Genomic DNA, 15,649 nt, shown 5'->3' on the forward strand with positions numbered 1-15,649 from the left:
CCCCTCGGATGAGTGGTTTGTGCATCTGCTTCACAGTCCTGGGGTCAAGGATTCGATATCAGGTCAGTGGAGTTTGAGTTGGAGCTTGTGTGGGTTTTTTATGGGTATTCTAGTTTCCTCCCACATCCCAAAATATGCAAGGTATGCTAATTGTGCCCTGTGATTGGCTGGCCACTGATTCAGTGTGTCTCCCCAAGCTGGAATCGGCTCCAGCACCACCCGCGACCCTTTTGTGAAAAGAATCGGTGGTGCTTTTCATCCAGGTGTCTATTTCTGCCAATGGCACACAATTAGTATGTATATACATATCGTTCAACTAAAAGTAAAAGGGAAAAAAACAATACATGATTGAAACAAAAAAAGTCCACATTTTTTTGATGGAGGAAGCCTTCTTCACTGTATAGTCGATCTTTCAACAGCCGTAATGACTGGGTTTATTTACAGGTGCACAGTGTGGGGAGTCCGGAAGTGACGCTACAAACAGAGGCGGCTCATCTGATTGGACAGTTAAACCGTGGCCTGAGCTCGACACACAAGAGCTCGCTGACATCCCGCGCCCATCGACAGAGCTTATACGGCGACAAAAGGTAACGAAAAGAACTCCTTTATATGCACGAATCTTGAATTTTGAACACGATAAACGTTGACATTTTAACGTTGTTGTTTTACGATCGATCGTCTGGTACTTTGGACACGAGGACACAAAAGTGCTGCGCCTGGGCAGTTGTCAATTAGCCGATGTTGCCTTCAGGGACCTGACATTTACTGTTTGGAATACTCTGATGTTTGTTTTTCTAGTCTTAAATGCGCAGATCTTTGCCCCTTTTGTGTGGTTTGCACTCAAAATCGGCCGATAAGGCGTCGTTGGTGAAGGGATAGGAGAATTAAAGGGTTAGAGTTCATTGTCGCCATCATTATGTAACCGAGTGCGTCCACGTTAAAGCCCATATAATAATTTAACCTTTTCGGCATTTGTTTTGACTAACAGAATAGAAATGGGAGGTTGTTACAGTCATGCATTGTGTATATTTTGCCTGGGTTTATAGTATTTTCACTGCTAAAATGCTGGATAACGCCCTTTAGTTATGCAGCTTGTGATGCCATATTTAGTTTTATTTTCAATATATATTATGAAATGAAATCTTCCATGCAATATATCAACGGGATACCCGTCATTATAGGAATGCATGTGTAATTTGAACAAAAAAATAACAGATGCATGATTGTGATTCTTTTTGTTTTAAAGGAGCAATATGTAAGGTTGGAGGCCAAAAATGGTACTGCAGGCAGGATCAAAATATTGAAGCGCTCAACATCCCAACATCATACGTTTTGCAATGGAAAACCAAACTGTTAACTTGTTAAGAGAAGCGGTAAAGACTTATGTATGAAAAAAAGGGCATCAATTTGGCACCGGACCGGTATCAGGAAAACTATATCTTGAAAAAAATCAGATTGATCGGACATTTCTACTTCATTTCTGCTCTATTTCACTAATATAGTCATTAAACATCATAATTTGCAATCTGCCGCCTGACATCAGCTCATCCAACTTTCCTCTCTGCCATTGTCATATCATAAACACTTCCCGCGTTGACTGTTTGCCATTTTCAGCGTATGTTCGCAGTCAGCAGCTAATGTGTGTAGTGACTGCTGGATTCTGTCCACCGAATGCGAGCCTGTGTGTTGCTGAGCAAGTGTTTACGTGTGTCGCAAAAGGCCTTGGCTTATCCCTCACTGGTGCAATTACAGGTCAGTGGTCACAATTAGCCAAATGGAGCAATTTAGGGACTTCAACCAGCCTAGTGTGCATTTTTTGGGGATGTGGGAGGAAACCGGAGTACTCGGAGAAAACCCACAAACTCCACACAGTAAAGTCCAAACCTGGGATTGAACCCTCGATCTCAAAACTGTGAGGCTGACAAACTAACCACTCATCCACTGTTTTTTTTTTTTTTAAATAAAATGTGAGAGATTGGATGATGACTGATTAAAAAAAATAGAATATTTACTGATTCCCCTATTAAAAAATATATATAATGGAAAAAATATAGAAGGTATTTAGACAACCTTGATGCATGTTCCGTTCTAAATTGTGACTAAATACACTCTCCCCAATCCCCTTATTGTCGTTACAGCTGTTTACACAGTTGTGTTAGAGCATGAGCACTCCAGTCTTGATGTACGCATGCCTACGTCTGCTGTATTTATGCAAGGGCACGTTGCTTTGAATATATTGCGCTCTTGTGATGTGTCTGCCAGCCTGACTTCTATAATTAACACAGCCTGGAGTGCCTCATGGGGAGCATATTAATACACACGAGTGGAGAATCGGAGCGCGCAAACTCGTCACACAGGCCACTCCAGCCTCTTGGCGCTACAACTCACAATTGCTGTTTGTTGTAGTATATGGACTGCATGTATAATAATGGAGGATAATACAACCTATTTAATATGTTCAGGTGAGCGTTTTGTATTGGATAGAATCCCGCCTTAGAAAATTCCCTTTTACGTAATTTCCCTTCAATGCAAATTGTTAAGAATCTCATGTCGGTTTGTGTTTTTCAACACAGAATGACAGTCGGCAGTTACAACATAAGTGCAAAAGGAGATGTAAACCATACCGGCGCTGGCCCGTTATACACACCCATTACTATTTCACCAGCGGCGCAACAGCCGCACTGACGGCTCTTGTGTCCCCGACATCAATAAGAGAAAAGCCAACCAGTGTTAAGGATTAACTTTCCAATAGATAGTTTTGGCCATTTGGCAAATGTCATGATTTCAAATGCCTGTGGACTTTTTTTGTTGAATCAGAAACTAATCAGAATCCAATAATACCTTCTAACCTGACTTGTTTAACTGGCAGCACTGGTACTAAATCATGTTGTTTCATTGCGATAGAGAGACATAGACATTTGATATATTGCAGCAGCAATAACCTCTGTTCAAAATATAGTATTTATCTCTCCCCCGATTTATAAACAAAGCAAAACACTTTCTGATTGAATAATTTATTGCTAGATTCTAAAAAAAAGGAACATTGATTTTGTAGACTTGCTGTGTTCCTGTCTATATAATTCAAGAGATTTTAATTTCCAAGCACTGATCTAACTGATATTTAGTCCGATTTGTGTGTTAATTCATCTCCACTTTGGAGTAGGGTTGCCCCATTTGGACATCACCCTCAGCCATCTGTGCATAAATTCATCCTGGCTGCCATTTCTCACCATTTAGAGGATTTCTTTATCTTCACCCCGGGATATCAGAGCCCCGCCCGAGGGCTCCCCCCTGGTAGGGTGCACATTGAAGGCCGAGATTGGAGACAGACAGACAGACGGATAAAACACAACCACCCACACACTCTCCCTTTTCTGCTTAAATCTGCTCTTCCCCAGAGTTTTAAGCCTGTAACTGGACTACAAGGTGTAGCATCTGTTTGCAGGGTCACTCCTTTTAATCACAATCTCCTCCCATTTTATTCAGTCTCCTTTTGAAGTGGTTGTGCACCACCATTGAATCGTGCCTCTTCTACTCTGCAGTTATAGCGGTGACTCAAGCTTTGAGCTGATGTCACGCTTTCATAAATGGCAACCTCCTCTGCGGTCATTCTTATTTTTTTTGTACACCCACGTATGGCACGGCGTGTCAAAACTTTAAGTGTTTGAATCATTTCACTTTTGCTTTGTGTGTGTGTGTGTGTGTGTGTGTGTGTGTGTTTAGGTGGGAGTCAAGACACAAGTGAAGCACAGAGGGTGTAATGGCCGAGCACTGAAATGTCTGCAAAGTCTCTCACAGGTCAGTCTGCAGTATAGAAGGGATTGGGGTTGGTTGTCACATTTTTTCGGGCTGTCAATGAAATTGTGCAATAACTATCCACATTAAAGGGTTGGTTGTCATCTTTTCAAATAAGATGTTCTTGGAAATCTTCTGAATGAAGTGTAATTGTTTAAATATTGTGGCAGTGTGCAATATGGACTAGTACAGTATTTAATTCTGAAGTGTAGGGGCTGGTAATACAATAGGCATTGCAGGCGCAATTGATTCGTGATTTGTTTTCTAAAGGGATTTTGTCGTGCTGGAAAGAAAAAAAAAAATAAAACCCTCACAAAAAGCAGCTCTGTCCTACTTATCGAGCCACCGCCACCGCCACCACCACCACCGCAGCCCAACCTGCTCTTCCCAGCTGGTCACATCCGCCTCCCCCTTCATCCTCTCTCCTCTCTTCATCTTTGCTCCTCCTCTTTTGAGTCGGTCCAGAAAGCCCCCCCCCCCCCCCCCCCTCCTCCTCCGGGTTGTGAGCGTCGCGCTCTCTGCGTCAGCCGACTCCATTCATGAAAAGTGTGACGTGAACGGGCCGGTTGACGCCGTCGCCCGCCCACTCACAGTCCGTGTCTTACCGGGATCCCTGTCATTTTCCAGCGTATGGCTCGCCTTCTCCAGACTATTTCTCTCATTCTCCTGCCTTTTCACCATCCGGACCGCCACGTTCTTCCATCCCTTGCCTTGATTTTTCCCCAAGAATAATGAATTCAATCTCTCTTCAGTGTGAGTAGCTCAAACTTAGTGTTTTTCTGGTCTGTGTTTTGTCTGTTTTCATATGCCTGTGTTTGTGTGTGAATCAGCTGTTGGCGCAGGAGCGTGCGTGCTATGCAGTGGTGCGCCGGTACGTGCACGCGGGAGCTATTTTGGGCTCTGTGGCGGAGTTGCCGCTGCTGCTTTGTGATGCAGTACGACTCTGCGTCCTCTGAAGGACAGGTAGAGATGGAGGAAAGACCAAAATGTGTCTCCAGTTAACAAACTGCAATAGAATACTTTAGAAGACAATAAAGTACTGTCTTTTTAGAAGCTTTAACCTTCTAGCACGTGCCTTCAATCCGTTCATGGTGGAACTTTGACCCCCCTCCTGCGACTTAATCCCTCTCCTTTATTTCCCTCCTGCTTGGTAACAGGAACAGTAGCGCCCACCCTTGTCCTCTGATACTAAGCGTGTTTATGTAACTGCGCTGGATGTGTAGCCGGCAGCCGGGTTTGAGAGGAGCCATCATAATGATGTTCTTTCCCTACTAAACATTTACACCTATGAGGTTGTTTGGCTTAGTGTATGAAGGTTTAGAAGGGATACCATTAGCAGCAGAATTGTGGTTGGGGTTCGTATTTGTCATTGTGGACTGATACCAATTGTGCAATGTGATTCAGTGGTGATCAATGCAGTGTGTAGTCCATCCAAACCAAAATGTGCTGCGTGTGCTCCTTGTAGTGCTACGCAAGACTGACTGAATCAGCTTGATTCGACTGTAATTTATAAAGACTTGTATCTGCAGTATTTGTGGTTAACAATTGCCTACACAACACACATTAAATAAACATCGTTACCTAGGCACCTCGCATTCTTCCAATAAAAACTATTGACTTGCTTGAGGTAAAAAATGCAACTACATAAAACACCAGTCACCTTGCAAAAAAGCCTCTTAGTTCACGGTTACTGAATCTGGACACATGGCAAACAGTGAAAAATTTAAATTAGGATTACAACAGCATGTTACAGTAATGTGGTTTATTTTACATAAAGGGCTAAGGAGTCCAGTCTACCAAATTCAGTAATGCCATCAAACTCAACCTTTAAATACATTACCATTTCATTTTGGTCTATAAATATGTATTGCTCCAACTATGGACAGTAGAAAATGACTTAAAATCGCTGCATTACTTTTTCCCTCTGAACAATTTGGCCCAGTCCTAACATTTCAAGTCATTTTAATTCAACATTGCAGTAAATTTTCATCTTTCACTACCATTGATGGCATTAAAAGTCAAAAACATGTAAACTACTACTACTACTACCATGACTTATATATTTTTCTACTTTTACTACACGTTCCATTGATCTTAAAGTATTTGGAAATGCAGAGCATCTTATTTCATCCTGCCACAATTATTATTTCATACACAATTATGATAAAATAAACCCAGCAGCATCTAATAGAAGCACTAATGCATATTTATTTCTGGTTTTCTGCTGCGGTTGCTTCAGTCATCCCCCTCAAAACGGTGTCAGTCCAAGGAGCATATTTGTCTCCATATCAATTTGGTACATGTTTTTCCGTCCTTGTTGTGAGCGGGCCAGTCTGTCTGTGCCTAGTTAAAGAGCACAAGGGGAATTGTTGTGGCAGCAGCTGCTCTGGTCTCAGTGTCCAATGTGTGCGCTAGCTGTCTCCTGGCCGTGCAGGGCAGACGCTTCGCATGGTGCCGGCTCCTCTTGTGTCCTTTGTTGTCGCTCCTGGTCGTCTTTCCAATCAGAGCCGGGTCGCTATTGTATCTTGCCGCAAGCAGCCATTGCAATTTTCTGGTCCTCTACTTCTGTTTTCAGACTATTTTCTCTATGGCTTCCAAGCTAGAATTTGCCATCATATCTCTGGGCGCCCTTCATGCTTTTCTGTCTGCCTAATCTGCTTTGCCTTTGAGACTTTCTCTCTCTCCCATTTCTGTCGCTTTGTGTTTGTCCATCCATCCATTTCACCAACCACTTATTATGTTCAGGGTCATGAGGAAAAATGGAGACTAAGTAGCCCTGTGCTTGCGTACACCCTTGGATTGATTGCCTTTAAGTCACTAAAGTGTGAAAACACACTGCCTATTTTTGTGCTAAAGTTAAAGTAAAGATAAAACAGTAATTGGGAAATCTATATGGCTGAGGTTGTTAGAAAGGGTTTTTATTTTGTTTACTGCACAAATTATTGGGAAATCCAGGTTGCAATTTCACTTGGTGCTTGCATCATTATCTGTTTGCCAACACAAACTCACTTCAGTTCATGAACTCATAAGTCATAAATTTATATGGACAACACATATTCAGATTACAGTTCATGTGGGTGTTTTCCCCAGTATAAATCAATTGGGATCAAAACCAGATCAGTGGTTCTTTCCTAATTCTTTAAATTCTAAAATTTATTTAAATTATATATACTATATGATTACTGCTATTCCTCCCTGTCCAAATAGATTCAAAATTTAGGCCCTGTCAATAGCAGCCATTATTTTTTTACATTGGCTCTGATAGTGTCAAAATGGCATCGTGTTAATGATGAAGTGAGATACATCTAAATTGGTTCTTTGTTGGCCACGCAGCTGTCTGCAAAGGAAGGATCCCCCCTGGGACGCAGCGGGTTCTCCCGTTAATTAGCGGCACAGTGATGGAGACACAGATGACGATGCTGGGTTTCTTTATGGAGGTGGAAATGCTACGGTTGAATCAAAGTTCAATGTGCTGTGAATGAGTGCTTCTTCTCCTGTCACACTATGAAAAGTCTCATTATTGGTTCTTCAGGCAGGTCTCTGGTTTTTGTGCAAATCTAGTCTCTCAAAACCACCACAAGGTTTGATCCACTCAAATTAAAATTCTACATTTGTGTAATATTAAAGCTGTAGACTGAAGTGTGTATCTTCTGTACAAGGCTTCCTTTGAAGGGATTACAGGATCATCCGTTTTCACTATTCCACTCTTGCCGTTTTTATTCCACCCCCAGTTTTTCTTTCATAGATCACAAGGACAATCCGTTCAACGTTTTAGAAAATATATCGTTTTTCGTGTAATTTAAACCTTTTAAAAACAGGGACAGACATTGTTTATGCGATTCAATGTCAATAAAGGTCTTCCTTTTAGTACTTAAAGATTAGATCCCTATTTTGTCAAATGTAAGTGCTGGTTCCAGATTGCATGAACTGGTAAAATGAATGAATCGACTCGAGGCTTCACAGTCATTATTCAAGCCTTTGGCTTTAAATTGGGTCAGAGGGTTTAACATGTGAGGCGCCATCAGTCTTGGCATGAGTTCCTTCCAACTCTGACCATATCCTGCGATGGTGTCCCGTCTGAGCCAGTTCTTGGTAGGGTGGAATTTCAGCTTGTACTTCTCCTAGCACGGCTCGATGATCTCTGTATCGGAATGGATGGATTTATTGGATACCCGAGAGAGCATTCTCTCCTTCCCTCCTGCACTCTCGGTAACCTGCTTTGAGTCAGGCCTGCATTATAGATGAGCTCTTGGCAGGCGCTAGACTCTCACAGCACTCAGGTTACCCTCCAGGAGTTCAAGGCACAAAGATACAGTGCCGGCGATCCAATAAACATCGAAACAACAAGTCTACAGTGCAGTGGCAGAATGAGCAGATTCTCTTTTGTCTCACAAGCCTCATGTCTATGCTCCGGGGAGGACTGTGCTTCATTTGAACATCTCTGTTGTCCCCCATAGCCTTGAGCAGGACACTTATTTGTCCTCTGTTTTAGAGTTGGAACTAAACATAACAAGTGTTCATTGCATTGAAATTAATTGGCTAACTTGTGGCCGTCATTTCCACAAATTATTCTTAATTTTTCATTAGGTTGTTAAAAAGAAAGTTTATCTTAAATGATGTTGTTTTTCTTGGGAAGGAATTCTGTTGTTGTGTGTATTTTTCCTAATATAGTAAAATTTCTATTAGGAACTGTGATAGGTGTTTTTACATTTGTTAATATACAGGAAAATTTCCATTTTTAAAGCCATAAATGTTCTGCTTTGAGTACTTCATTTGATGCATTTCCACCTTCTCCCAATTTTTTTCCCCCCATATTTCTAGACATTGGCCTATATTACATTGTAATTTTGAGAAATTGTCTTGTATTGAACAGAGTTTCAGTCACACAACTAGAATAATATTTCGAGGTGTCTCTAGAATGATTAAATGTAGAAATGCAAGGAAGGTAGCTGCCGCAGCTAACGATGTACACCATTCCCTGCTTGGACCTCGGTCCATGCATGCCAGATGTTTGGCTCTGAGCTTCCCTAATACACCGCAACAGTTTTAATCCCCGCTCTACTGATATAACATTCGACAAGCACCATCGCAAAGCCCCGACGGTTGGTGTGTGCCATCGGTTTATTCCCAACTGTTTGCCGGAATTTTCCCAGAAATGGGACTATTTTTAGCCAGTGTGATATAGTCCTCTCTTGATTTAAAGCCTAGTTAGTGTTTGTTTGTAATTTGACCACTGGCCTGGATTGCTAGCACCCTATATAGTTTAGAAATACTGCTGTTTATTTTTTATATAGAGATTTTCTTCATATTAGAATATTTAAAAATAGAAATATAATGATAAGAGTCAATTTGATCTTATTTCCTTTTAATTTTATTAAAGTAAATATTAAGTAAACTCATAAATATGCAGTTTTTAATCATTTTTTTCAATTTGACAATTAAATATCTCACTCAATCAGTGGCAGCCAATTCATTATATTAATCTCATCCTAATCCAATTCTTTTTTTAAAGTATTGAAAGGATTTTAAATGTTTAACATGCTCTTTGTGTGTTTTTTTAACCCTTAGGTTACGGAAATAATGGTGAGGCCATGTATTAAGACTCCTCCTCACCAGGTCTACCTAGCCCATGTTCATGCATGACATCATGGGAAGTTCCCCTGAAGTTCTCTCATGGACTTCTTGCCCCAGTATGCTAGTGGGCAAGCTCAAGGAGGAACTCAAATTCACTGTCGTCGGGGACTCCACAAAGAAATCAAACATGGCAAATTCTCAAACTCAGCATCCCCCATCCCCTCCACCCCCTCCTCCTCAGATCATTACGGACCTGGCTCCGCCCACGCACCTGCTCGTACCCCCACAGCTTCTAGCGCCGCCGGGCCACGACGAGGAGACGGCACTAGGGGGTTTGAGTCCCCTCAACGCGCCCTTGAGTATAGACTCTACGCGAAGTGAGGGCGGACATTTTGAAAACAGTGTCCTTCAACTGCAAGAGAACGAAGAACTGGTCTCACCGGCCTCTTGTGAACATGGGGGATGTGGAAGTGGAATGGAGGACCAGAAAGGAGACAGGGACTGTAATACGGACCGTAGTGGCGAGGAGAGACAAGAACACCCGCATAATCCGGATGATATCAAACTACAATTCCAAAGAGCTGGGCCTGGATCTGGGGGATTTCTGGAAGGACTCTTTGGCTGTCTACGGCCGGTTTGGAACATTATAGGGAAAACCTACTCCACAGAATACAAGCTACAACAACAAGGTGAGCTTATGGCAGCTTTTCATAAAGTTGTGATATTTGTCTGTTTGAATTAAGGTCAGAAGGAAGGTAGACTCACCGTGCTGAGGGCCAACAGTGTGCCAGAGCAGTCAGATGGAATGGGCTTGAGTCTTGTAGTTGGCATACCAGATTATTTTAGTTGTTTAACTCGGTTCATATGAGGACTGCCATGATTATTCTAATCAGTTGAAAACGTTTTCATAATTATTTTCGGAACATTGTTGACCTCATACTGTTGTTCACCCCCCTCCCCTGTAAATTTACTGGTATTGATGAGTATAGATGACCAAGCACACAGGAAGACTGCACTTGCAGACAAAAGATCAATGCATGTACATCCCTAGAATTTTCTTACCAGATTTTATTATGACCTGTCCAAGACTAATGGAAGAGTAGCCATTTTTTTAAGTGAGTGAGATCTGGAGCCCTCCCTCTGAGCAGTGTGGAATAAAAATAAAAATGCAGCTACATTTGTAATATAAGCATTAAATAATGCAAATTGTGCATAAACCAAATTGTTGACTCGTCACAAAAATAAATCCTGATTAGTCATTATGAAATCAATTGTTTTTGGCAGGTGTGATTCATATTTTATATCTATTTTACTTAGATCTTATGGTTTTATATTTGTTTCTACTCCACTGCATTTAAATTTCTATTTCTCTTTACAGATATGTGGGAGGTTCCATTTGAGGAAATCTCAGAGTTGCAGTGGTTGGGTAGCGGTGCTCAGGGAGCCGTCTTTCTGGGGAAGTTCCGTTCTGAGGAAGTGGCGATAAAAAAGGTACGCGAGCAGAAGGAGACGGACATCAAGCACCTGCGAAAACTTAAGCATCCCAACATCATCAGCTTCAAGTAAGTCTCCACTTTTTGTTTGTTTTTGGACATGCTGCTTCTTTTCTCATATATTTCCTCCATTTCATCTAGGGGGGTATGCACTCAGGCACCTTGTTACTGCATCATCATGGAGTACTGCGCTCAAGGTCAGCTTTATGAAGTACTGAGGGCTGGACGGAAAGTCACCCCCAGGCTATTGGTGGACTGGGCCTCGGGCATCGCCAGTGGAATGAACTACCTTCACCTGCACAAGATCATCCACAGGGATCTTAAATCTCCCAAGTAAGATGATCACATTTCATGACCATATTGTAAAGCCTGAAGGGTTCTTACTCCTTCCATCTCTTTATATTTTTAGTTGACTCGTACTATATTATCCACTGCTGCTATTCAGCCGACTAGTTCTAAGTCATGTGACATTAACCCTCCGGTTGTTAATAATGGTGTGGCCTTCATGTGAGTGAAGTCGACCACCCTGAACATCCTGTGCACAACATCCGCATCCTCCGTGTCTTTTAATCAATATTGGCGTGCCGCAGCTTTTCCAAATGCTATTAGACTGCAGAGAGATTTCAGCATGAGTTTTCTAGAAAGGTCATTCTCATTTGATTAATTGGACACATGCAAAATGCTACGATATGCTTTTACATACTCGTGTTTTGAAGCTTTTTATAGAAAATTGTCTATCTCTTGCATAGTCATGAGTAATATATATATACTATAGATACATCGTTATCACACACTGCTAACAAACTTTGGAGCTCAAGTCTGGATTTTTAAACTTCCCTTCTTTCTCTTTGTTATGCAAAGTGTTTTAGTCACCCACAATGATTCTGTGAAGATATCTGACTTTGGCACATCAAAAGAGCTCAGCGACAAAAGTACAAAGATGTCCTTTGCCGGCACGGTTGCTTGGATGGCCCCGGAAGTCATTCGAAATGAACCCGTGTCTGAAAAAGTGGACATCTGGTAAGTTCTGCCTGATTTAGACATTTTTGGATGTTTTTGGTTGTAAAAATCCCATTGTGTATTATTCCAGGTCATTTGGAGTGGTTTTATGGGAACTGCTGACTGGAGAAATCCCCTACAAAGATGTCGACTCTTCCGCTATCATTTGGGGCGTCGGCAGTAATAGTCTTCACCTCCCCGTGCCATCCACCTGCCCGGATGGATTTAAAATCCTCATGAAACAAACATGGTTTGCAGTTGCTTGTTTTAAAAAAAATATATATGTAGGTCAACTTTTTGATTTAAAAGCTCACAAAATAACAATATTTCTTTCCTAGGCAAGGTAAACCTCGAAATAGACCGTCATTCCGTCAGATCCTCCTGCACCTCGACATTGCCTCGGCTGATGTTCTGGGAGCTCCTCAGGAGACCTATTTCAAGTCTCAGGTCTGTTTATTTTCAAAGAGGCACTAAAATTAGTCAGACTGGGGTTTGTGATTTGTTTTTTAAATAATAATTTTACCCATTCTTTCAAAATTTAGGCTGAATGGCGTGAAGAAGTCAAGAAACACTTTGAGAAAATCAAAAGTGAAGGCACGTGCATTCACCGACTGGATGAAGAGCTGATCCGACGAAGGCGGGATGAACTCAGGTGCTGGCTAATCACCACTTGCATAACAAGAGACAATTTAACACATTCATTGGTCTTAGTAGACAAAACAGATTTGCTCCAAAAATGAACTGTTTATCACAATCGCAGTAACCATTGAAATGTCAATGTTTTCACTTGTCGGCCACTAGTAATGTATTAGCAGTAATTTGTTATTTAATTGGTTTTGACATGCCAATGCAGATAGTGTAGATAGTTTAAGATTTGATTTTTTTTGTGGGTGTTTTCACTGCTCTTAGGCATGCACTGGACATCCGGGAACACTACGAGAGGAAGCTGGAGAGAGCCAACAACCTATACATGGAGCTCAGTGCTATCATGCTGCAACTGGAGGTTCGAGAGAAAGACCTCATGAAGTAAGTAATAAAGCTTCTTATCTCAGTAGCAGGCTTCCTTGTATAATATTATTACTATATTTGCTCTTGGATATTGAGTACAGTAACAGTATTTATATTTTAATCACAGAAGAGAGCAAGCTGTGGAAAAGAAGTACCCTGGTACTTACAAACGTCACCTGGTTAGACCCATCGTTCGGTCCAATGCTGTTGAAAAGCTGATCAAGAAAAAAGGGAGCATTTCTCACAAACCTGGAATGCCCACTGTTAAAAGGTCAGCATCTCACCTTTAAAAGGACAACAAAATCTTTTATGTAGAAATAATATTAGTAGTTATAGTAGCCAATATTTGCAAAAGCATTTTTAATAGCACAGTGTTGTGTGTGTGCATTTCTTCCAGGCCCGACTTACTTCGTTCCGACGGCATCTCTAGTGCGGACCCTCTCCCCTCCCCCTCACCGCTATCCGCCAGCCCAAAGGTGTCCACGCCCCCGGGAAAAACCCGCTACCGAAGCAAGCCTCGCCACCGCCGCGCCAATAGTAAAGGAAGCCATAGCGAGTTCCTCGGGGTCCTGAAATCTAGCGGGGTACTCGATGATACCCGATCTCTCCAGGAGCAACCTCACCACCTTCATCACCACCTGCCCCTTCCTCCACCCGGACCCCAACTCCCATTGAAGGGCCGTGAAGAGGCTGTCGTAAACTGTGCCAATAACCTGCGTTACTTTGGCCCCGCCGCCGCCCTGCGTAGCCCTCAGACCGATCACCTGCAAAGACTCGTTTCCGGATCCAGTCCCGACCTCATCTCCACGGCGATGGATGCAAACACACGTCAGCGGACGTCATCCACGGGTTCCAATCCCCTCCCGAGCACCGGTCCCAGTTGTCCCAGCTGCCAGACTCACCCCCTCGCCGGATGCCTTCACTGTCAGGAGGTCACTCCTGCATCTAGCCAACCAGAGTTGCCCATTTTGTCACTGCAAAGTAGTCAAGAAGGCAGCCAGTCCACCTTGAGAGCTCCAGACAACCATTCTGGATCAAGTGGGGAGGCCTTGAAGAAACCAGAGGCTCAGGGACAAGAGCCTTTCCATAATAAACACTCCCATCCTAGCGCACTTCCTCACACACTCAGACCTCTGAGGAAGGTGAGCTACCATTGATTTGATTACGATAATTAGAGGAAATTTGCGATGACACTATGATTTTTATCTCTACCAGGGCGGAGATGAGTCCTCAGAAGAGGAAGAAGGAGAGGTTGATAGTGAAGTGGAGTTTCCAAGGAGACAAAGGTAATAAGACAATTAATAATTATTGGTGTGGATGGTGCTGTAGTTAGTGCAGAGTTAGGTTCTTTTTGCAGGTCAACTGATATGCGAGCATAAAAGACATTTTATTTTCAACAACTCTCCTTTCAATATCCATCCTGGCAGACCTCATCGCTGCATGAGCAGCTTCCAATCGTACTCCACGTTCAGCTCAGAGAACCTGTCCGTGTCTGACGGCGAAGAAGGGAACACCAGCGACCACTCCCACAGCGGACCGCTGGAGAGGCTTAGCGCCAGTCAGGAGGAACATCTTGATGAGCTGCTGTCGCACACCCCGGACATCCCCATCGATATATCCACCCAGTCGGACGGCTTGTCTGACAAGGAGTGTGCTGTCCGCAGGGTCAAAACCCAAATCTCTTTGGGAAAACTGTGCTCGGATGAGCACAGCTACGAGGTATGATGTTTGAAATGACATTTTTAGACAGCTGATAAATGCCACTATTAGTATGGTGTTTTCATTTTATTGTTAGCTTTCATTACACAAAAAAAAAAAATCTGTTTCCCTCTGTAGAATCCTCTCCAGTTTGGGGACTCGGACTGCGACTCATCCGACGCCGAGTGCTCAGATGCCACAATCCGAAACAACAAAGCAGCCCCATCTTCGTGGTGAATGAACTACCAGGCATTTATCTTTTTTTTCTCTCTTCTTCTTCTCTTGTTGCCTGAAACATTAGCGTCTCAATGGGTCCTGCAGAAAATACAGCAATAAGAGGACAATGATGTCAAAAAATATATAGCAATCTCTCTCTCTCCTAGGACCTCCCCCCTTTTTCCCCCTGGCCTTCATTTCTTCGTTTAGCACAGCAACCCATGCAACTCATGGCAGGGATTCCCTTTTTAGAATGAAGATGTATGTATATTAGGCAGAGTAACGTTCATGATTTATTTTTGAATTCTGAAGGACTATTCAGGATCTCTTGAGTGAAGAAAAAGACTCTTATGAAGAGCTGTTTTTGAAATTTACGCACATTTTAACTGTTCTGGGGTGGTGAGAGTGATACTGTGATCAAGACACACGTGGGAAGAGTGAAAAGGACGTGTGGAATCATGGTTGTTTTGAATGCTGACAGCGAGTGGTGATGAGTTACATCATCATAATCTCTCAGGTGACCCAGATGTGGATCTCTCTGCTTTTATCTGGCTGCCGTCACTCTTCATTTTATTTGTTTACATGACAAAATCCCCCAAAAATCTCTAATGCAGTGTCTCCCAATCTTTTTTGAGCCAAGATACATATTATACACCCCCAAAAAATTCATTCATTTGTCCCTCTCAGTCAAAATTGGTTGTTTGCAGCCAACAAATGAAGTCATTTTTTTCCAACATATTCAATATCTTCCACGGCACAATGATTGGGTGCGCTGATTTAGTTCCCCACTTCTACCTTCTACATCTTCAACTGGCTTTCCTATGAGTTTACAAGATCCCCCGTCTTACAAATCTAGCATTATAAAC

At 42.4% G+C, this 15,649-nt stretch overlaps 1 protein-coding gene across 1 annotated transcript; it reads left to right on the forward strand.

The window, feature by feature from the left end:
* Positions 1–481: 481 nt before the first annotated feature.
* map3k13 (mitogen-activated protein kinase kinase kinase 13) lies at positions 482–15,374 on the forward strand. Its single transcript, XM_077728048.1, has 15 exons — positions 482–587; positions 3,724–3,798; positions 9,364–10,058; positions 10,748–10,931; positions 11,004–11,195; positions 11,724–11,882; positions 11,953–12,111; positions 12,200–12,308; positions 12,404–12,513; positions 12,771–12,887; positions 12,997–13,140; positions 13,267–14,011; positions 14,085–14,155; positions 14,297–14,588; positions 14,706–15,374. The coding sequence occupies exons 3-15, from the start codon at positions 9,425–9,427 to the stop codon at positions 14,802–14,804; spliced, it is 3,015 nt and encodes a 1,004-aa protein (XP_077584174.1). The 5' UTR covers positions 482–587; positions 3,724–3,798; positions 9,364–9,424; the 3' UTR covers positions 14,805–15,374.
* Positions 15,375–15,649: the final 275 nt, after the last annotated feature.

Source organism: Stigmatopora nigra, chromosome 11 (genome assembly GCF_051989575.1).
Source record: "Stigmatopora nigra isolate UIUO_SnigA chromosome 11, RoL_Snig_1.1, whole genome shotgun sequence".
NCBI classification, from domain to species: domain Eukaryota; kingdom Metazoa; phylum Chordata; class Actinopteri; order Syngnathiformes; family Syngnathidae; genus Stigmatopora; species Stigmatopora nigra.